Source organism: Chamaea fasciata, unplaced genomic scaffold (genome assembly GCF_029207755.1).
Source record: "Chamaea fasciata isolate MVZ Bird 193981 ecotype frontalis unplaced genomic scaffold, bChaFas1.0.hap1 SCAF_8, whole genome shotgun sequence".
Classification (NCBI taxonomy): Eukaryota; Metazoa; Chordata; class Aves; order Passeriformes; family Sylviidae; genus Chamaea; species Chamaea fasciata.
The window spans coordinates 37,619,030-37,639,890 of record NW_027094093.1 but is presented as its reverse complement, the minus strand read 5'-3'; the positions used below and the strand labels follow the sequence as shown (position 1 = coordinate 37,639,890).

The following is a 20,861-nucleotide window of genomic DNA, read 5'->3' as shown; positions in this document are numbered from 1 at the left end:
ATGCAGAATTTCCCCTGGAGAAATGCAGAATTTCCCCTGGAGAAATGCAGAATTTCCCCTGGAGAAATGCAGAATTTCCCCTGGAGAAATGCAGAATTTCCCCTGGAGAAATGCAGAATTCCCCCTGGAGAAATGCAGAATTTCCCCTGGAGAAATGCAGAATTTGCCCTGGAGAAATGCAGAATTTCCCCTGGAGAAATGCAGAATTTCCCCTCGAGAAATGCAGAATTTCCCCTGGAGAAATGCAGAATTTCCCCTCGAGAAATGCAGAATTGCCCCTCGAGAAATGCAGAATTCCCCCTCGAGAAATGCAGAATTCCCCCCGAGAAATGCAGAATTCCCCTCGAGAAATGCAGAATTCCCCCTCGAGAAATGCAGAATTCCCCCTCGAGAAATGCAGAATTCCCCCTCAAGAAGTGCAGAATTTCCCCTCAGGAACGCAGAATTTAAAAATCAAATCTCTACCCTCACCACATTTTAATTTGTTGGGTTCTTTTTGTTTGTTTTTTTTTTTTTTAAATACAGAAGAAATGGCAAAACTCTGCTGTTCCACATTTCCCCCAAGCCCAGTGATTTCTGAGGCAAACTTACCTTGCTGTTCAGATTGCTGTAGACTTTGGGTACCTCAGGGAGCCTGCCAAAAAAAAAAAAAATTAACATTTTGAATATAAATTTCAGGGAGCCTGCCAAAAAACAAATTCAAATCATTTTTATTTTGCTGTCCCATTTAATCCCAAGCCTAAAAATTCAACAGATAATAAATTCCAACACTGCACACTCGTTTTAGCGAGTAACTTGATGGAATCATTTGGTGAAACGAACCTCAAATGAGGGATTAAACAATCTCCTGATGGAGCTTCCCAGATTATCCTTTAAATTCCATGGGATACTGAAATGCTGACTTGAGGAGAAATTGATGGAAAAGTCAGTGGTCATTAATACAAACTGAAAATTAATTCTTATAAATTCTAACTGCTCTCTTAATGCTCTCCTTAAACACATTTCCAGAGCCCCTAAATATTTGCATTAAAAGAGTGGAATATTTGCATTGAAAAGCTGAAGCACCACTAAGCAATCCCACAAAAAAAAATAACATTCCATGGAAATAAATGTATTCCATATACAAAAAATCCTTGGGTACAATTAGCCAGAAAAATGTGAGGAACTTTACATTTAGTAACTCATTTTATAAACCTGTGTGACCTCCAAGCTGAAGAGGTCCCCAAATTTTTTATTTGCTTCCACATGTCTTCCTTCAGATATACTGATCCAATTTCTCCCTTTTCAGGAATAAATCTTTAAAAAATTATGCTCAGAAAATAAATTTTTCCATTTTTATCAATAAATCCAAGGAAAACCATTTTTATTAACAAATCCCAGAAAAACCAGGCTCAGGAAAAAAACACCAAGCCAAGTTTTTCTCTGCTTAAAAACTTCCAGGGTTTCAGTGTCCATCAAGTAATTATCATTAATTTCCTTGAAAACTTCATGCAGTGGCCACTAGAAAACGAATTTCTGTCACCAAGTATCTTCACTGCAGGTGGAAACTAAACTTTGGAGCCTTGCAGAGATGCTGACAGTCTGAAAAGATGAAAAATTTGAATTATGGAGCTCTTTTTTTTCCCCAATCCTGCAAATCCTGAGCTCCAGAGTTTTCCCCCCCCACCCCAAATTCCCACCCAGCCTTCGAACAACTCACTTGGTTTTGTCATAAAACACAGCCAAGGGCTTGGAGAAAATGGCAAAAGTGGCTCCAAGGAGCGAGGGCAGGGATATGTGGCTGAGGATGGTGTGCAGAGCAGCCAGCAGGGAAGAGCCCATGGAAATCAGCGATTCTGCATGGATTTCCTGGGAGCTGAACTCATGGAAGGAGTTCAGGAGCAGCAGCAGGAGCTTGAAGAGAGAGGCCAGTTTGCCAAGGGGTTCCTTCTTCTTCTTAGCCCAGTCCGTGGGGGTCTGGGGAGCTGAGATTTGAAAAAAAATTCAATTAAAATTTTGATTTTTTTTTTTCCTTAAGCAACGTGCCTGACAACAAAAGAGAGCTGAGCACTGAGTCTACGTGAGAGGCAGAGCTTTGATTCCCAAACTAGATCTATATATAAATAGTTTAAAAACTGGTTTCACAAATTAAGCACATTTTTAATGCTTAATTTTATCTGGTTTCTATTCTTTTTATTTATATTTCTGGCTGGTCAGACTCTGATTTTAAGGTTTTCATGCCTGCTTGAAAATAAACAACCACTCCTCAGATACCACCTGATACACAAATCCTGGAACAGTGAACAGGAGGGAAGGAGAAATATAAATTATTATTCCTTAATTGATTTGGAAGTGAAGTTCACATTACGTTTTTCCTCATCAACAATTCCAATTCAAGGATTTAATTTCCTCAGCAGGTCAACACTGCATTTCACCACTTTAAAAAATTTCCATGGGGCGGATAAATTTTAACTACTTTTTTACTGAATTATGCTTTTTTTTGGAAATTATTTCTCCAACTTTAGCAGTTTAAAGTGGGAATAAGAAAGAAAACAAAGAGCATTTTATACAAAACGACCCTTTGTCTCCTCTTCAACTCTAATTTTTAACCAACACACAGAAAAACCCCCAGATTTGAATGATTTCCTTACATCTACTTTTGGGCTGGAATTTGGTGCCATAGGGAGCAAAGTTGATGCAGTCAACCATGACTGACACAAGGTGGGTGAGACCCTCCAGCATGGGAAACACCTGAGGAGGAAAAAGAGGTCAGCAGGAAGAAATCAACCTGCAGAGACAGAAATCAGTCAGGAGAAAGAGAAATCAACCGGCAGAAAGAGAAATAATCAATTAGCAGAAAGAGAAATCAGCAGAGACAGAAATCAATCAGGAGAAAGAGAAATCAATCAGGAGGAAGAGAAATAAACAATTAGCAGAAAGACAAATCAGCAGAGACAGAAATCAGGCAGGAGAAAGAGAAATCAATTGGAAGAGACAGAAATCAGTCAGGAGAAAGAGAAATCAGTCAGCAGAAAGAGAAATCAATTGGAAGAGACAGAAATCAACCAGCAGAGACAGAAATCAATCAGGAGAAAGAGAAATCAATTGGAAGAGACAGAAATCAACCAGCAGAGATAGAAATCAGTCAGGAGAAAGAGGAATCAGTCAGCAGAAACAGAGGTCAACAAGCAAACCCAAAAATCAATCAATTAGCAAACCCAAAAATCAATCCTCAAAAGTGCAACAATGACAGAAAAACCCACGTTTTTTTACGTGTTTAGGACAGCAAGGAAACAACTTTTAATTAAAGGTGAGCGAAATTGTTCCGCGTGATGAGGTCAGGCTGATAAAACTCCATTTTAAATACACATTTGTACTGAGGATGAGCTTCCCATTCCAGTAATTAAGATATAAATACTGTCTAAAGCAGCAGACAGAGGCAGGCAGCTGGGAGAAGGGGTCACATTTAGGATAAATCAGTAAAATTAAGGTTCAAGGGTCACTGCGTGCTCAAGGACAAAGCCTCGTTGCCAGAAAAGTCGTTACGGGCACAACAATCAAGCTGCCGTGAACAGCCAAAGCAAAATTAATTTATAGTGCCTAGAAAAAGATGATCAAAGTTGCTTTTTCCCCCTCTCAGCCCATCCAAATTCTCCTCAGTAAGGCCAAACTCGCTTTAAAAGGAACACTGATACTGGGAGCTACAAGAAGTTTCAATATAACTTCACGCTGAACTTTTACACTGTTTAAGTTTGGCTTGTTGAGTAACTACAAAGTGATGTTTATTATCAGGGTACAGCAGCATCCGAGGTAGGTTACAATGATGCAATCCTCTCAATTCCAGGTTTTTAAATCCCATTTTTTTTGGTTTCTTTCACAGTATTTTTTCCAAAGTGTTAAGCAGGAAGGATTTTATATCCCAAATTAAATGTTTATCCCCCTCCCTCGGTGTGAGTTTGGGAAGAAGCAATTTAGGTAAGGAAAAAAAAAGTTTCTTTCAAAAAATCTTTCTCTTTTTTGCAGCTTTAGCAGTAAAATCCCTAAAATTTTAGTGTACAACGCTGATGGATCCACGTCCCTCCTTCCTAACTGCAGTGCCTGGGTTTGTGGTATTTCCAAACACATTTCACCTGGACAAATCCCATTTACCACCACCATGACACTCACTATTATTAATTAGAAGCCAAATCTAAAATCTGTTGAACTACTGAATATTTAATAATTTAAAAATAATTTATAATTGTTTTTACTCCCTCCCTTTATTTCTCTCCCAACTCCTGTCAGCAAATTAAAGCTTCAAGTCTCCCCCAGACCACTCCACGTTACAGAAATCGCTGCATTAAAATTTACAACACGTTCTTTCCATCTAATTCAGAAGAGATCTGCTAAATGATATGTTTTATACTCACTACTGGAGTTTCACCTTCTAGCCCAGATAATATTTTAGCACAAAGCTCTTCACAGCACAGGTTTTCTTCTGCTGTTGCAACCAGAGCAGCACAGCGAGCAAAAGCTCGGTACAGGTCTGACCAAGAGCGCAGCAAGGATTTCAAAGTTGCCTTTAAAAACGAGAGAGAAAAAGTGGAGAAATATCCATTTCTGTGCACAGAGGAAAAAGCTGATTTATGCTTTCTTCCTTCTGTCAAATCTAGGGAATTCTGTAGGGTTTGAAGCTGGAGGTTTAAGGTTTTAAATCAATGCGATATAGGTGGTGTCCTGAAGCCAAAACCCAGCTGAATGAACCCAAAGTCAGCTCCGAGAGTTCAGAGATTTTATCAGTCCCACTTGGTTTTTTAATTAATTTGATTCATTGGGTGTTACCTGTGGGAATCCCTGAGTGGGGAAAACGTGGGCTACTGGCAGCAGCAAAGCACTGTACACAGCACTGAAGTTGTGTTCCAGGGCATCCCCTTGGTTCACCTCGTTATTCTGCAACAAGAAAAAAAAAAGTTTTATGCTTTAGTATTATTCATGTTTTCATACCTGTGAATACTTTGCTGGTCAAATAAACAGTTTTTTTCCACTTTTCTCCAAGGAGGTTATCTCCCAAACCGGTAGGGATTAGAGCTGCTGAAATCTGCTTTTTTAGAGGAGACCCCCCCAAATTTTGTCTCAAACAGGGCCGTTAATGAAGCTGCAAAAGTGGGATGACAAACGAGGCTGTTCCTGATTCACTGTCATAAATACAGTTTGAAATCAGATATTCTGCTCTTTCAAGAGGATCCTGCCAGCAAAAAGGGTAAAAAGCTGTTTCCAAATGCCAAAATACATCCCAAGAATTCAACCAACCTGTCAGGAAACGTCTGATGTGTTTATCACTTATTTTATTTGCAGTCAGTGATGGCCACACTTAGAGAATCCTGGAATGGGTTGGGCTGGAAGGGACCTTGAAATTCATCTCATTCCAAGCCCACTCATCTCATCCCACACTTCCCACTGTCCCAGCCTGGCCTTGACACTCCCAGGGACGGTCAAGGCATGGGAAGGCAGAAATGTCACACAGCAAAGGCCCATGAGGAAATGCCTGTTAATCAGGTCGTTGTTAATGAGGTTGTAATTAATTTTTAAGTCAGCCCTTGTTGCTCCAGTTTGGGATGAGGCTCTGACCTGGCCACAGCCAAATTCACCTCGTTGAAACTCTGAAAATCTGGGTAACAGAACTCAAAGCAGGGATCATCTCCATGGATGTTCTACTCCCAGGACACCAAATTTTACATTGGCTGATCAATAACACAGATCTCAGGAAGGCAAAGCTTCTCTGGGAATTCCATTCCAGCCCCTCCCCACCCTCCCAGCCAGGAATTCCTTCCCACATCCCATCCATCCCTGTCCTCTGGCACTGGGAAGCCATTCCCTGTGTCCATGCTGCTGTAAAATCCAATTTCTTCATCAATTTGATGCTTTTTAGATCTAATGACTAATGAGGATTAATTCATTCAGCAACTCCTCCATTACCATCAACGTATTTCTAGTAAATAAGCTGCTAAATCTCTTGAATATTATCATTTCTATGGCTTTTATTACATCAAAGATGCCAAAGATGAGTAAAACTCTGGTCTAATCACACCCTGAAGATTCCAATCTGGGATTTATTTTCATGGTATTTAGAAGTTAACAGCTCCTGGAGGGAAGCTTCCCATGGTTTTTTACCAGCAGGATTATGCCAAGCTATCTAATTTCAGTATCACTTCCAAGCGTGGAATTCCCAAAAAAACCCACCAGATTTCAGATAAATGCTCAGCAAAGTTCTCCTGTGAGGTTCTGGGGGTGGGGAAGAGAACCAAAAGCCACTGATGAATGAATTAATTGATGAATTACCTGATTAATCCACTCAGTGAGAGGATGAACAACAATACTCCACATCCTCCAGAGGTGCTCCTTGTTTCCCACCTGCCCTGCACTCTGATCAATGACACAGAGCACAGACTCACTGAAAGCCAGGGCAGAGGTGGGTCCAGACAGGGCAAAACCCACCAGAGTTTCCAGAATCCCAAAGAATCTGGGGAAAAGAAATTCCAAAGGTAAGAGGTTTTGGTTTTTTCTAGCTGAAATTAGAGGGGAAATAAATAAAATTCTGTGGTGTTCTCTAAGGGATGCTCAAAGCTCCACGTACCTCTCATCTGTCACACAGCATTCCAAGAGATTGTTATGGAAAGGCAGCTGGATTAGGAACAAAGCTGGAGTTCCCTGAGAAGAGAAATTGAAGAGGTTCAAACAGCACTGATCACATGAAATGGCTGCCTCACTTCCACAAGTTGTATTTAACCCTGAGCCAGAAATTCACAATTATTATGTTGTCCAAAACTGTCAATTTTAACATTTCAACATAAAAATAAGAGGGAAAACTGGAAATCCTAAGAGATCCTGGGATTTGTTTATTTCCAGGGTACAGCAAGAGATCTTTTGGGCAACTTCTGTTCAAATCTATCCCAAGTATTTCAGCTTTGCTAATGTTGAGAGTATTTAACAAAATGTATTGAATATCTGTATTTAACAATTAAAACTTCAACCAGGGGGCACACTCCTTCCTGCTGAGTCTGCTCCTCTCCAAACAAAAAAAAAAAGCCCCACATTCAGCAGCATTTCAGCCTTTTTTCACAGCTTTTTGGTGATTATTTTCTGAATATTTTATTTCTGTTCCTCCCTTCTGATGCAGCACACAGAACAATATCCACTATTGACCGTCGGCCCTTTTTCTGCAGTAAATTCATTAATTAGAGACAGTTGAATTACTCCTCAGAGTGCAAATCAAGTGTGCACGTGGAACATGAAATAATCTGACTTCCCAATCCCTTTCAGCATTCGTAAAGTCCCAGAATTAATTCAGACTTACATTTAAAAGATCCATATCAGCAACCTGATAAGCTGGGGAGCCCAAGACTTTGGGAGGCAACTCCTTGACAGTGATATCAATGAGAGACTAAAGCAGAAGATGAGAAAAAAAAATACATTTAAATATATTTTTTATTTAAATAAATTTTATATATATATATATTTATTTAAATATGTTTTTCTGAGGGTTCAAATGCTTTAAGCAACGCCACAAATAAATCAAATCAAAGTAAAATTGAAACAATGTTACTTTTATAATAAAATAAAAATAATAAATAAAAACAAAATAAAATTGAATTAAATTAAAATTGAATAAAAAGAAAAATAAAAGTAAAATGGAGACAATTTCCTTCAGTTAAAGAACAACAAAAAAAAAATCCATAAAGGTGTCCAAAGTGTTTTTTGAAGCATAAGAGAACCATGTACCCAATTCTGCTAATCTCAAAATGCTTTTCAAGCAAAACTCACCAGGATTTTCTGCACAGGCAGAGAATTTGACCTCACAGTGTTTTTTAAGGCCTGGAGTAACATGGTCAGGATTTCTGAGCCCTGCTTCTCTTTTTTATTCCCTGGAACAAAGAACATTTCCAGTCAGAGCAGAATGGTTCCAACTTTTAGCAGAAAAACAAACAAAAAATCTTGTGTAAATTTGTAAAAATTTACCAAATTCTTCAGAGATTCAGGTACCAATTCTGCTCATAGCATAACTGAAATTTTAAAGTTTAAATAAAAACTTTCAGTTTTAATCAGGAAATGGAAACACCTTTGTTTCATTAAGGATTTGAATTCTGATGCATTTAAGTTGTGGAGTTTTGTATTCATCCAAAGAAAGCTTGTTCATTTCCTGTTCAATTTTCAATAGAAAAGTTTGCATTATTAAGAATATTCTGGACTTTCCTTGGATAAAGGACACTTTTAAAACAGGAAAGAACTTTTATAAACACCAGAGTTTATTATGGAACAGAATTTCAATGAAGAAAAAAAGGCACCAGAGTCAAAAAACTTGAATTTTTGTCTCCATTCCTCAGCACTAAAGACTTGAGGAGGAGTTGTTTTCCTTTTGAAATTGCTTTAAAATAAAACAGAATTATTGATTCAAACTAAACCCAAGCAATGAAGCATTAACAATTCATGGTTTAGTTTCAATATAAACCACCTCAGACTGGTGAGCAATGCCGAAATAAAGAAAATAAAACCCTTTTTACCTGCTTCAATTGCTGTTTTTACATATCCATTTACGTCCTTCCAGATAACATTCAGCAAACAATCTGCAAGGCAACAACGGTTTTACTCAGTCTGCAATAAAAATACCCAACCAAACCGCAGCTAAAATACAAATTGTGTGAAAAGATTTGATTTTGATTCCAGCCAAAACTCAAATGTCAATTCAAGTCAGAGCAGTTGTACTTTTCATAACCTCAGGGTATCACACCAAGAGTTGATTTCTTGTGTTTCCCTCTCGCCCACTCGATTGCCCAAGAAACGTTTCAAATCTCATCGCTGGATTCTTACCAGGAACTTCTTTTCCAATTGCAACAAAGCCATCCTGAACAGCGTTTATCAGGGTGCTGGCATGCTTACAAAAAAAAGAAGGGCTACTGATCAGTGGGTACTGCAGAGGCTCTACAAGAACAAAAAAAAACACACACATTCCATAATCCTGTTACTTGGCAGTTGACTGGGAAAATCAGCCCTAAAAAGAATCGAGTATTTGTGTATTTACAGCATTTTTTAACATAAAAACAGCTACAAGATGATAACACTTAAAATCATTTTAAACTTAGAAGTTGAAACAGTTTTGTTCCAACAGACAGGGTTTGAGATCATGCAAACGCGTTTTTTTAAAAAATTAAAAAATTTAAAATAATACATATAAAATTCACGTACCTAAACTAAGCACGAGCTTGTTCTGCTTGGCAAAATCCACCACTTGTGGTCCCATGAGGAAGTGGAGCAGCATTTCCAGGGCCAGGAGCTGGATGGAAGGGAAGAGCACCGCTCCTGCTGTGCTGCTGTTCAGGGCCATCCTGGGAGTGCCTGGGCTCACAAATGGGAAAGGACCTGAGGGAAACGACACCAATCAAAGCTCAATTCCAGGGAAAAAACCTCAAATTCCTCAAGAAAAGGGCGAATCATGAGTGGTGCTGGTTGAAACCAGGTTTCTCAGGTAAGCAGGGTTTGCAATATTTTTAATATCTGCCCCAAAATTGTAAATTCTGGGACACTAGAATTTTATTTTGCCCACACAAATCTCCATGGAAGCTGGGGTTACACAGGCACTGAGTTGTTTTTGGGTAAATGTGCTGCTACAAAACAGTTTCCGTAGGAAATTGTCACCTGGGACACAGATTTAAGAGGTCTTGGCAAAATCTTTTGACCAACTCAGCTGTGATCTCCACAGCTTTTAACTTTTTAAAATAGGGAACACAGAAAACTCCCCAAATCCAGGACACCCCTGAGGCTCCTAATGACAGCAGAACAGAATGGCACAAGGTTCCAGAAAGGGAAGAAAAACCAGGAGATTTTATTGGATATTTAGATTAAAAAGCTCAAATAGATGTGGTTTCACATGTGGGCAAAGTATGAAAATTCCTGATGGATCATCATCATCACTGGGCAGGGTGAGATGGGATTTGGGGAAGGAATTCCTTCCTGGGAGGGTGGGGAAGCCCTGGAACAGAGTGTCCATCCCTGAAAGGGATTGGGATGAGCTTTAAGCTCATCCCTGAATGAGTTTTCAGGTCCTTTCCAAGACAAACCATTCCAAGATTGTCTATTCTTCAGGCAGAAACCAAAAATGTTACAGAAATAAAAGGGCACACAGAAATAGCACATATAATAATACACGAAAAATAAGATTTCAAACCAGAGCTCCCTTGCCACAGAGAACACAATTCAGGACATTAAAACTGTCCTCAAACTGACACAACTTTTTAAATAATGATTGCAACAGCCTCATTTTACCCAACATAAATCATGAGCCCTGCAGTGAGCATGCAGCAAAAATCACTGTTTTCAAGGACAATAATTATCAAAGGAAAAGAAGAAACATGAGGAAGAGAAGAGAGGGGAGAGAAGAGGGAGGAAAGAGTCTCTGCATGTGAAATGCAGCTGGAAATGTCACCACGTTGATGTTTCAGTACCTGATTTCTGCCCAGGGGTTGCTGAGGCCAGGCTGGAGGTGTTGGGGCGTGAGGGGGTTCCAGGGAATGCAGCAGCAGCAGAATCCACACTCAGGGTGCTCTGGATTAATGGGACACAAACCTGCAAAGGGAGCCCAGCGACAGCTACAACAGGTGCAAGCCGGAAAAAAACCTCATTTCAAACATCACCCACTGGGCTGCTGCTCACAAATCAGACATTCGGGGTATTTACAATGAATCAGGAGTGTCTGATCAAACAAAAATTCCTGTTGGATGTAATGTGTCTTAACAACCCCAAGAAAACACTTTTCCCTGCCTTTACTCTCATCTTGAAGATTAAATTCATGAAATTAGGGTGTTGAACAGAAACAGGCCCGTTCTACTTATAATGTGACTAGAAATGCACCACCTGCATCATTTTTCTTTCTGTCTTCCTAAATATTTATGACCTTTTCCTCAGTTTTCCTATGGTAGCCTTTTCCAAGCCCACACTTCCTTGGTGAAAGGAGAAAAGAGCCTTTATTTCACAAGTGTAAGTGGCGTTTGCCATAATAACTGTATTTTTTCCCCAAATATCTGCCCCGAAACTGTAAATTCTGGGACACCAGAATTTCATTCTGGTCACACAAAGCTGTGGTTACACAGTCACTGAACTGATTTTGGATAAATGTGCTGCTACAAACCAGCTTCCATTGGGAACTGTCACCTGGAACACAAATTTAAGAGGTCTTGGCAAAATATTATCTATGACTGCACCCAGGGGAGGTTTTCAGAGACGCTCACAGTACATTCCCACAGACTCTCCAACATTTTGGGGCTGTGAGTCCCAAATCTTCCTTCTGCAAGTCACACTCCAGGACAAACTGCTTCCAGGAGGGAGTTTGATTTCAGTGACAAACCCCAAAGGGAAGCAGCAGGGATGATTTTACACCCTCAGAGCTGCACAGGGAGGAGGATTATTGTCTCCTGTGTTACCTGCTCAAAGTTGGAGGGCAGGTGAGGCCCCAGCCTCATCAGCAGATACCACCACACCTCCAGCTTGGTCAGTGCCAGAGCCTCTGTCCTCACGTGGATGGAGCTCAGGGGCTGCATCAGCAGCTTCAGCCTTTTAGCACTGCACAGGATGTCTGGGAGATCAAAAAAGGAACACTTCAAACAACACCAATCATTAAATCACAAAAATTATTTCAACCATTATGTCTTTTCCTAATAAATTAATTAAATTTCAGCTTCGAATTCGATTTACCAGGAATTTGCAAAACTCAACCACACCAACTTTTCAAATTCTCTCACTGCTCTAATTAGAAGCACAAAATAAAAAATATTGTCTTTTCACACAGGGTAGACTAAAAACTTGTCCAAAAAGTTTTTAAACAACTTTTTTTTTAACACCTCTGGAATCCTCAAGTGTTGCCTTTCTTCCAGTTAAACCACAGCATCCAAAATAAAATATACAGGGTGTTTTATTCTCTGTTTCATTGCTGTTTGGATCAATTATAGCACTGCAAAGCATCATTTCCTAATTTTATTCTATTTCTAGCACTCCCAGCAGAAAAATTAGGGTAGAAAAAAATTATTAAATTATCGACTTGCCTCAATAAGAAAACGAAACAAGAAAAAAAACCAACAACAAAGAAACTCCAAAAACTTCAATTTCCTCAAAAAGAAAACATGAAAAAAACCCCAAAGAAACCCAAAAACCTTCAATATTCTCAAAAAGAAAACAAAACAAGAAAAAAACCCAACAAAAAACCCCCAACAAATTTTTCTGCGCCATTTGGATACACAAACAACGCAACGACCACGAACAGACTTTTTCCAGTTATGTATCAAAGTAAGCAAAAGAAGCCAGGATTAAAATTTTTTTTTCTTTAAAAATCTACCTGGATTTAGAGCAAAATTATCAATGAGGCTTTTCCACGCAATGAAGGCAATTTTCTTCACCACTGGGGAGCTGGAGCGGAACCCCAGCTCCTCCAGCTGCAGCAGGGAGTTGATGAAGCTGCCACTGCGGTGCAGGGTCTGGGCAGGAGAAGCAAATTCACAGTTTAATTACTTAATTTCATTCCTGCTGTTGAAAACCTGCCTTTTCTCAAAGGTTTTCTTGCTTTTTCTGCTCACCTTTCCCAGCAGCCTGACAAAGAGGGGCCACAGCTTTAACACGAAGGTTTCGTTCTTCGTGGAGAATAATTTCTGGAGTTCGGAAATTAATTTCTGCAGGGAGAAAGGGAGAAAATTTCTACAAGGAATGGATTTAAAATATTTTAAAAAGCTAAACAGATCAACGTCTGGGGATACAACCAACCTGTTTCTACATCAGGATTTCATTCTGTACCACACACCTGATTCTCTTTTCTGTTGAAATCTGTTATTCTGACAGCGGCAACCAACAAAGCAAAATGTGTTTCTTCAAATATCTCCATCTCCTCCCACTCTAAAGTCAAAACACACCCTGATCCCCAAACACCACCTGGTTTGGTTGGAAAATAAGGTCAAATAAATAAACCAAGTCCTGGAAGTGAAGGGGAACATGAAAAACTTCATCAGAAACACCCAAGGGCTGCTGCTGCTGCGCAGGCTGGGGAATCCTAAAGGAAAATATCGAGTATCCTCTGCTTTCCTGCCTCCAAATTCTGTTTCTCCTCCCCTCTGTTGCTTTTTTTGGTCCCTTTTTTTTTGGGGGGGGGGGGGCACTTTTTTGCAGTGGTTCTACATTTCCATTTCCATTCATTTTTAACATTAAAAATGGCATCAAGAAGTTGCTGTCGAAGCCCAGGAAATCAAATTAAAGCCCCAACACCCCCTAAACGCTCCCGTTGACCCGAGGGCCAGCACTGTCACTCACTGTGGTCATCAGGTGCTCGGTGACAGCTGCCACCTCCTGCTGCTTCTGCAGGAGCAGTGGCATCCCCATCTCCAGGGCAGTGGCACCTCTTAGCTGCACTTTGTGAGCTGAGTGGACAACCAGAGGGATGATCAGCTTTGCCCACCTCACTGCTTCTTCTCCCATCTGGGCTGGGGTTTGCTCCATTAAGCTGGATCCAAAAGAAAAATCCCACAAAAAAAGAGATTATAGATCTCCAGCTGCCAGCTCAGGCACTCAAATTATCTTTATATCAGCAATAAATGCTCTGATTCCATTTGTGATTTAAAGGAAGTCATTCTGATTTTTTTAATTTCATTTTTTTTAAATTAATTTGTATTAAAACTGCCAAGTTCGAGTGTTATTTCAGATAAACCTCTCCCAAAGCACAACAGCCTGACTCGAGAGCTGGCCTTTCTGTTTTAGATCACGATTATTTGGGGTGAAGGAGCTGAGAGCCTGCCAGGAATTCACAATGCCCAAGGGAAAGTTTGGCCATGAACCATCCCCAGGGAACTCCCAGGCAGCTCCCACACAGCTGGGAATAAATCCCAGCAGCTTTAGGAAAAATCCCCAGCCAGGTTTGCATGGACTCCACGAACACTGGCCTGGTCACAGATTTTATCTTCCTATTCCCAAACTGTTAAAGCACAGGATGACAAAATTCCACACATTCCCACCATCCCACACACCTCCAAAAAAGGTGCAGAAATGGGAATATCAAGCTGACCTGGATCTAAAAATCCAGGCATTTTGTCAAGCTCTCCTTTTCCCCAGGAAAGCCAAATCCCCATCCCTACAATTTATGGAGAATTTGCTGTACTAAGGAAAAGTTCTGCCTCTCAAGTCATTTCATTAAAGCCAGAGGACAAGAACTGTTACAATGAAGTATTTAAAATGGATTTGCAGCTCAAACCAGATGCCAAAAGCTTAAGAGAAAACTTAAAGAGTAAAGGAACAAGCTCCGTGTCTTTACTAATACAGAAATTAAATTACCACCAAGTAAAGTTTGAATATTTGAGTTCTGCTGACCAGAACAATGAGCCCACAGTGACGCTCCTAAAAAGTCACCTTTGCAATTAAACAGGAATTTCAACAGTGACAGGAAACATTGCACTCAAATGTGCTGCCATGGGGAGATTTTTAAACAAACCCCCAAATAAAGGCAGAGAATTTCTCAAACAGGGAAGTTCTGGAAACAAAATGTAAAAACACGATTTGGGAAGCTCAGGTGAGAGTTGGGAAATAATTCCTAAAAAGTGATTAAAAATGAAAGCTATGTTGTCCAATTTCTGTATCAGAATGATTAGATTCTTATTCAGGTAATATTTTATAATGCTAATGCACACAACAAATGGTGCAGAGAGCAGCTGCTCCCACCCAGGGCCCAGCAGCTCCCCAGCCCAGCCCTGGGCACAAATCCATGGAATATCCCCTGGTCAGCTGGGATCAGCTGTCCCAGGGTCCCCTCCCAGCTCCTGTGTCCCCACAGGTGGGGTGACAAGTCCCTGACTTAGAGCAAACAGTGCTCAGCAATAATTAAAACAGCCTTGGTGTCATCAGCATCATTCCCACCCCAAATCCAACCCAGAGCACTCAGCAAACACCTCTAGCCCAGTCCAAACCAGGGAAACACTGGAGGAAAACAATCCTTAACATAATAAACAACTCAAGAAGAACTGAAGTTTTTTTTTTCTTTTAGTGGCAGTAAGGTTTTGTATGAAGAGTTTAAATAAAGGATGACAACTGAATATTGCAGAGCACTCACCGTATAATGACATTAAGTGCTTCATATTCAACAATGGACTGAGCTTCTCCTTTAGTCAGGATTGTTTCCAGGGTAGACAGAATATTGGACACCTGAGGAAACAAAAGAACAGCACCCAGATACAAATAACTCCATGAGGAGCTGGAATTAGGACATTTCCAGGAGTATGCCAGCTCTTGTTATAAACCGGAATATTCACAACCTTTCTCCCCTGTGACATCTCATTGCTTTCTGATAGAGCTGCTCACATTGCAGCTTTCCCCTCAAGGAAAGCAATAATTTCTGCCTCAGAATTGAACTGGTCACCTCCCAGGATTGATATTTGGCTGTCAGATTCAGTGGGAAACAACCTTTAGGTTCAAAAGCCACTGAGTGGAGAGTGACAAAAGAATTTACCTCCCCTCCCTAGGAAAAGACAGCACCAAAATGAGAAAATGAAGAAACTCACCTTTTTTTAACCATTCCTGAAGTCTCCTCTGTGTGAGAAAGGAGTCCCCCCAAAAGAGAAATGAAGGCACTCACCTCCTTTTGGACAATTTCTGGAGGAAAAGCCTGCTTGGAGATGACCCAAAGCGCCCGAGTGCGAGTGTTTTTGTCGGAGGATTTCACGGCGACGCCGTTCACGGCCGCCAGCAAGTCCTGGATTTCAGGGGCTGGAAACAGAACACAAAACCCCTCCAAATAATCCTCCTCAAACACATTCCAGGTCCTTCAGCTCACCTGCATTTGCCCAGCTGCAATTCCCAATGATTTATTGCCTTAAGCATTACTTTGGAGCAGTTTGTCTCTTACTAAAGTAGCCAAAACAGCTGAAAATATATTAATACATAAATACATAAATACTAATAATGCAGTGCATCTGTATCATCTTTATAAGGATCCATAAAATTAAAAGACAGCTTTTTTCACACCTGGGCTAAAGATTCAGTATTTAATTATTCAAAACTTCTTGGATTTTAAGTGGATCTAGCAGCGCTTTGGTCGTAAACTGGCACAAACTTGGTTTAGAGACCACAAGAGGTTTTTTTTGTTATTAAAGTGGTAAAATCGTAGCTCGTGACATAGAAATTAATAAAGGTTAATACAGGACTTAGATCCAGCTAAGAACACAGCTGGGGAAACCTTTAAAGTTCAAGGGTAAAGAGTTGGATTTATTGCAAATTTGTGCTTTGTGGGTGAATGACCTCACAATCAAGAGAAATGGAAGGAGACCTGCACCAAAAACACACCCAAAGGTACAGGAGCTGCTCGTTCTCCCTCCCTGTTTAACTGCCCATTGTTTTCAGGGCTTGGTGATTTATGGAGCCTTGACGTTCTGGAACAGAATTGTCATTTATCAACCACTCAGGAAAAAGGAGTTATGAGAGGGAAGGAAGATTCCACGCAGACATTATCAGAAATGCCTCACTCTCACAGGGGATCAGGGGGAATTCTGTGTAATAGGAAAGGTGAAGACACTGGAAAAATGGAGGAGGAGAAGAAGCAAAAGAACCAGTTTCAAATGGTAAAAATGTCCTTTCCCCTGCTACCAAAAACCTGTGGTCTTACCTTGAGGCAAAGCCTCAAGCTCTCGAAACCAAAACCTTTAGTGAAAGGGATTTCGCACTTTCTAGGAATGCAGGTCAGAGGGTTTTGGATTGCTTTAGATTAATTTGAAATATTTAGGGACAAGATGACCTTTAATGGTCTCTTCCAACTCAAACCACTCCATGGAACAAAGAAATCTCCAAGAAAAAGCTGGAAAATGTGGGAAAGCTGTACTGTGCACCCTCAAATCCTACAAACAGGTTCTTCACTCTTTTCCCACAAGAATATTTTTGTTTGGATCACTAATTCCACACAACTAATTACTGTACTAATTGCTGCCAAAGCAGTTAATGAAACTAGAAGTTAGTAAAGCAGAATTAGGGTAACAGCATGAAAAATTATCCCCGTAGTTGTGTGCAAGATGTAATTAATGAACACTGCTCATATCACAGACTAAACCTGGTCTAAATTACAATAAATGCTAAGAAAAACATAAAGAAAGAGCTCTGACGGATATATTTATGCTCAGAGTTTGTTTGCTTACCAGATAATTCAGCTGTGTTATTTGAATTAAAAGTGCAGAATCCCAAGGCCTGCAATGCCGCATTACTGAGCTCCAAGTCTGCACTGGAAATGTGTGCCTGGAGAAAAAAAACAAACAAAAAACCAAACCAAATCCACAGAAACTCAGGTTAGAAAAGTAGCTGAGAAATATTGTGTTTATTGTGTGAATATAAACACTGCTGGGAAGATTTCAAAAGCAAACACCAGGTGAGAAATGCACCCTTGCAGGAAAACCCTCCCTGAATTCTGCACACACCGAATCAATAAAACAACTGGAGGTTTTATTTACATATATATTTATAAATGCTGAAGGCATTTTTTGCTCTCCGTAATGAAAACATCTTAAATGAAATAAATCCCAAACATCTCAAGGCTTTCACTTTGCCTGTGCACGTTATGTTCTCTCACTTGACTCTCCAATTGCTTTGAAGCTTCTAAATCAGAAGGAAAAAAAATGGCTGAGAACAACCTTTACACTAATCCTTAAAAAAACCTTGACATTTACTGCATATTCTGAATTCTGAAGTGTTTTTAAGGCAGCCAAAACACACAATCTCCTCTGGCTGGAAGATTAGATTTGACTGCGGGATGCTGCCTGAACACATCCAAGACCCAGCACTTTGGGTTTTTCTGCACTAATTCCTCAAGAATTCACAAGAAAGATCAATTTTGCCAAAAAAAACCCCCTTCCTGCCCTGTCACTACCCTATTAAAGGTTGGATCCCACAATCCCAGAGGTCTTTTCCAACCTCAATGATTCTAGGCCTCCAGAAATTAACTTAAATTCGAGTCTTTCAATGCCCACCAAAATAAATTTTGTTCATTGAAGCGTAAGAGAAGTGAGTGGACAAATCATACCTTGAACACTTTGCAGAGCTGCGGGAAATGTTTCCTGACATCTGCAGAGAACGCTTTGCCTCCTTCACCAGTCAAGCGACTGCAAGGAGCAGGAGGGGAAACAAACGATATTTACAAGTGAAACAACAAACGATATTTACAAGTGAAACACATTGTAACTGACTGAACTTTTGAATTTCTGACAAATCCAAACAACGCCCGAAGGAGCTGAAGAGCGAAAATGCCACCACGAGGTCTGACCCAGCAGCAAAATCTCTTGTGTTATAGCACAAAGTGAGTAATCACTCGTTTTCTGCCTAAATATTTATAAAAATCTTAAGGGCTTTCACGTTTTGGTCAGCTTCTAGAAGAATATTAAAATTTAGCAGGCAAACTTTAAATGACTTGCTGCAAATGAGAAAAACTGAAACGCAGGAGCTGGAAAAGCACTTTCCTCGTAAGTTCAGAGCAGTTCCAGAATGCAGGAAAATCTGACAAGCAACAAGGATAACTTTGGTCACATGTGAGGAACATCCCTGCAGGAAAGCTGTAATTATCCCACAAAACGTTAATCATCAGTTTCTCACTGCAAAACCCAAACCCTGCTGAGTTCGGTCACTCAGGGACAACCTGAGAAACCTGTTGCTGCTTAACATTTACATCAGGACTTTTTTTTTTTTTTTTTTTTTGCTGTCAGTTATTTCTGGAAACCTGTAAAATCTGAGTTTCTGAGCGGTTACAGCTTTAAAAGTCACTGCAGAACTGAAGGGAGACACTGAGAGGAAAAGATCGTGCCTTTGCATATAATAAAATGGGAAAGACGCAGGTAAAGGCACAACCTGATGGGCAAGAAGCGCCTTCCAGAAAGAAACTCAATCAAACCAAGGCGCGATGGCTCCGAAAAGCGCAACGAAAAAACGCCACCCTTCCAATCGTCAAGCTGCAAGGCTTCGTCTTTAAAAGAAAGTTGTAATTTCCCAGCGTTCTTCACCCATCTCCGAGGATCCCCCGAGAAACCCAAGAGGGCAGGGAGGCTGTGGGATGCTCAGAGCCTGGGAAGCAGCTCTCCTTCCTCCCTCCTCTTCCTCCCCTCACTCCTCCCTCGTTCCCTCCTCCTTCCTGCCTTCCCTCCCCCCAGCCCCGCATGTCTCCCGCGGCCCCCAGCCCTGCCTCCCTCACGGCAGCCGGGGCAGCACGTCCCCGCTCGCGGAGCGCTCCCGGAGCCCTCCGGCTCCTCAGGGAACCTCCGCTCCCCGCCGGCAGCGTGCGCGTCCCCCGCCGCGCTCACCTGATGATGGTGAGGTGCGCGTCCGTCAGCTCTCCCGGCGGGGCGGCGGGGTCCTGCAGGGTCTGGAGCAGCGGGCCGAGGCTGGAGCCGGCGGGATCGGGCTCGGGCTCGGGCACGGCGGGCTCGGGGCCGGGGCCGGGGCCGGGCTCGGGAGCGCTCATGGCGGCGCCGCCGCCTCCCCCTCAGCGCGGCCGCCCCTCAACCCCGCGCGCCTCCCGCGCTAAGATGGCGGCGCGCGCGGGCCCGGCGGCGCGCGGGCTGCGGCCAATGGGAGCGCGGCGCGGAGATTCCCGCGCCCCGCTGAGGCCCCGCCTCTCGCCGCTGATTGGTGGAGGAGCCGCGGGAGGGGCGGGGCAGCCCGAGGGGCGGGGCCGCTCCGGCGCTGAGAGCGGTCAGTCCGAGCCGGGCCCCGAAGCCGCAAGTACCGGGGTCAGGGAATAGCGGCGGAAAAGGGGAATGATCCCGAATGATCCCGAACGATCCCGAACGACCCATGTCCGACTGCTGGCCCTGGGCAACAATCCCACCCTCAGAGCGCTGTCCAAACGCTCCTGGAGCTCTGGCAGCCTTGGGGCCGTGACCGTGCCGTGGCGAGCCTGGGCAGTGCCAGGCCACCCTCTGCTGGATGGAAGAACCTTTCCCTAATTTCCCACCTAATCATGCCCTCAAACAGCTCCGGCCGTTCGCTGGCTCCTGTCCCTGGTCACGGAGAGCAGAGATCGCAGCTGCCCCTCGGGAGGAAGCTGTAGGTCAGCGCAAACCCCTAATTAATGACTGGAAATGAACCTCCAGCTCCGTAGAAACCTGCCGGGATAAGCCGGAATTCCCGGAGCCCCGCGTGGGGGATGTCCCAGCTGGAGGGATGAGGGGTGAAATAGGAAATCCCGGCCCTGGCAGCGAATCCAAAGTGTTGGAAAACCCTGGGATGTCCTGGAGTCTTTGTCACCCCCAGGGTTCCCTGTGCCTGCCCTGGAAAAGGTCTCTTGCCAAAAAAATATCCCACGGGGATTCCAGGTATTCCCTGGTCCTCATCCGCATCAACCCAAGACCTGTCACTTCCCAGTTAAAGACAGAACAAGAACAAAAATCCCCACCCCGAGGTCATATATAAAATATTAACCTTCTCCTCATGCTTTTCCTTATTCTCTCCTTTTTCTCTTTCCTTATTTCCCTTTGGACAAGCGCTGGTGGTGATTTTGGAAAGTGGGAATGCTGCTGTACAGCAGGCACTGGGAACACAAGGTGGCAGGATTAAAAAGCACATTTTACACGCTGTTAAATCCCATAAATGCGGTGATACAGAACTTGGAGCACGAATGGAGTGTTGGAAATAACCAGGAGGGGAGCTGCAATGCTGTTCTCCAGCGCGGACAGCAAACAGGATGATATTCCCAGTGAAATTACGATAAAAACTCCGAAATTAAATAGGTTTAAACACTCGAGAGTTAGAAGGAATAAAGCAAAAACGGGGCAGACTAGCTTAAGATCTTCCATTCTTCTGCAAATCCATTCCTGATGAATTCAGATGATGAGGAATACAAAATGTAACTCAGGAAAATT

At 42.1% G+C, this 20,861-nt stretch overlaps 1 protein-coding gene across 1 annotated transcript in view; it reads right to left on the bottom strand.

Moving 5' to 3' along the window:
• RIF1 (replication timing regulatory factor 1) overlaps positions 1–19,462 on the bottom strand; it is a 29,342-nt gene extending 9,880 nt beyond the window's left edge. Inside the window, exons 1-22 of the mRNA XM_066190545.1 lie at positions 19,302–19,462; positions 18,035–18,113; positions 17,157–17,253; positions 15,608–15,738; positions 15,086–15,177; positions 13,300–13,489; positions 12,576–12,668; positions 12,338–12,476; positions 11,430–11,581; positions 10,455–10,575; positions 9,199–9,372; positions 8,824–8,934; positions 8,517–8,579; positions 7,780–7,880; positions 7,313–7,399; positions 6,593–6,666; positions 6,298–6,478; positions 4,801–4,908; positions 4,389–4,538; positions 2,631–2,730; positions 1,700–1,964; positions 592–634 (exon numbers count right to left, since the gene is read on the bottom strand). Coding sequence (XP_066046642.1) covers positions 592–634; positions 1,700–1,964; positions 2,631–2,730; positions 4,389–4,538; positions 4,801–4,908; positions 6,298–6,478; positions 6,593–6,666; positions 7,313–7,399; positions 7,780–7,880; positions 8,517–8,579; positions 8,824–8,934; positions 9,199–9,372; positions 10,455–10,575; positions 11,430–11,581; positions 12,338–12,476; positions 12,576–12,668; positions 13,300–13,489; positions 15,086–15,177; positions 15,608–15,738; positions 17,157–17,253; positions 18,035–18,113; positions 19,302–19,462 — 2,712 coding nt within the window. The remainder of the gene's footprint in view (positions 1–591; positions 635–1,699; positions 1,965–2,630; positions 2,731–4,388; positions 4,539–4,800; positions 4,909–6,297; positions 6,479–6,592; positions 6,667–7,312; positions 7,400–7,779; positions 7,881–8,516; positions 8,580–8,823; positions 8,935–9,198; positions 9,373–10,454; positions 10,576–11,429; positions 11,582–12,337; positions 12,477–12,575; positions 12,669–13,299; positions 13,490–15,085; positions 15,178–15,607; positions 15,739–17,156; positions 17,254–18,034; positions 18,114–19,301) is intronic.
• Positions 19,463–20,861: the final 1,399 nt, after the last annotated feature.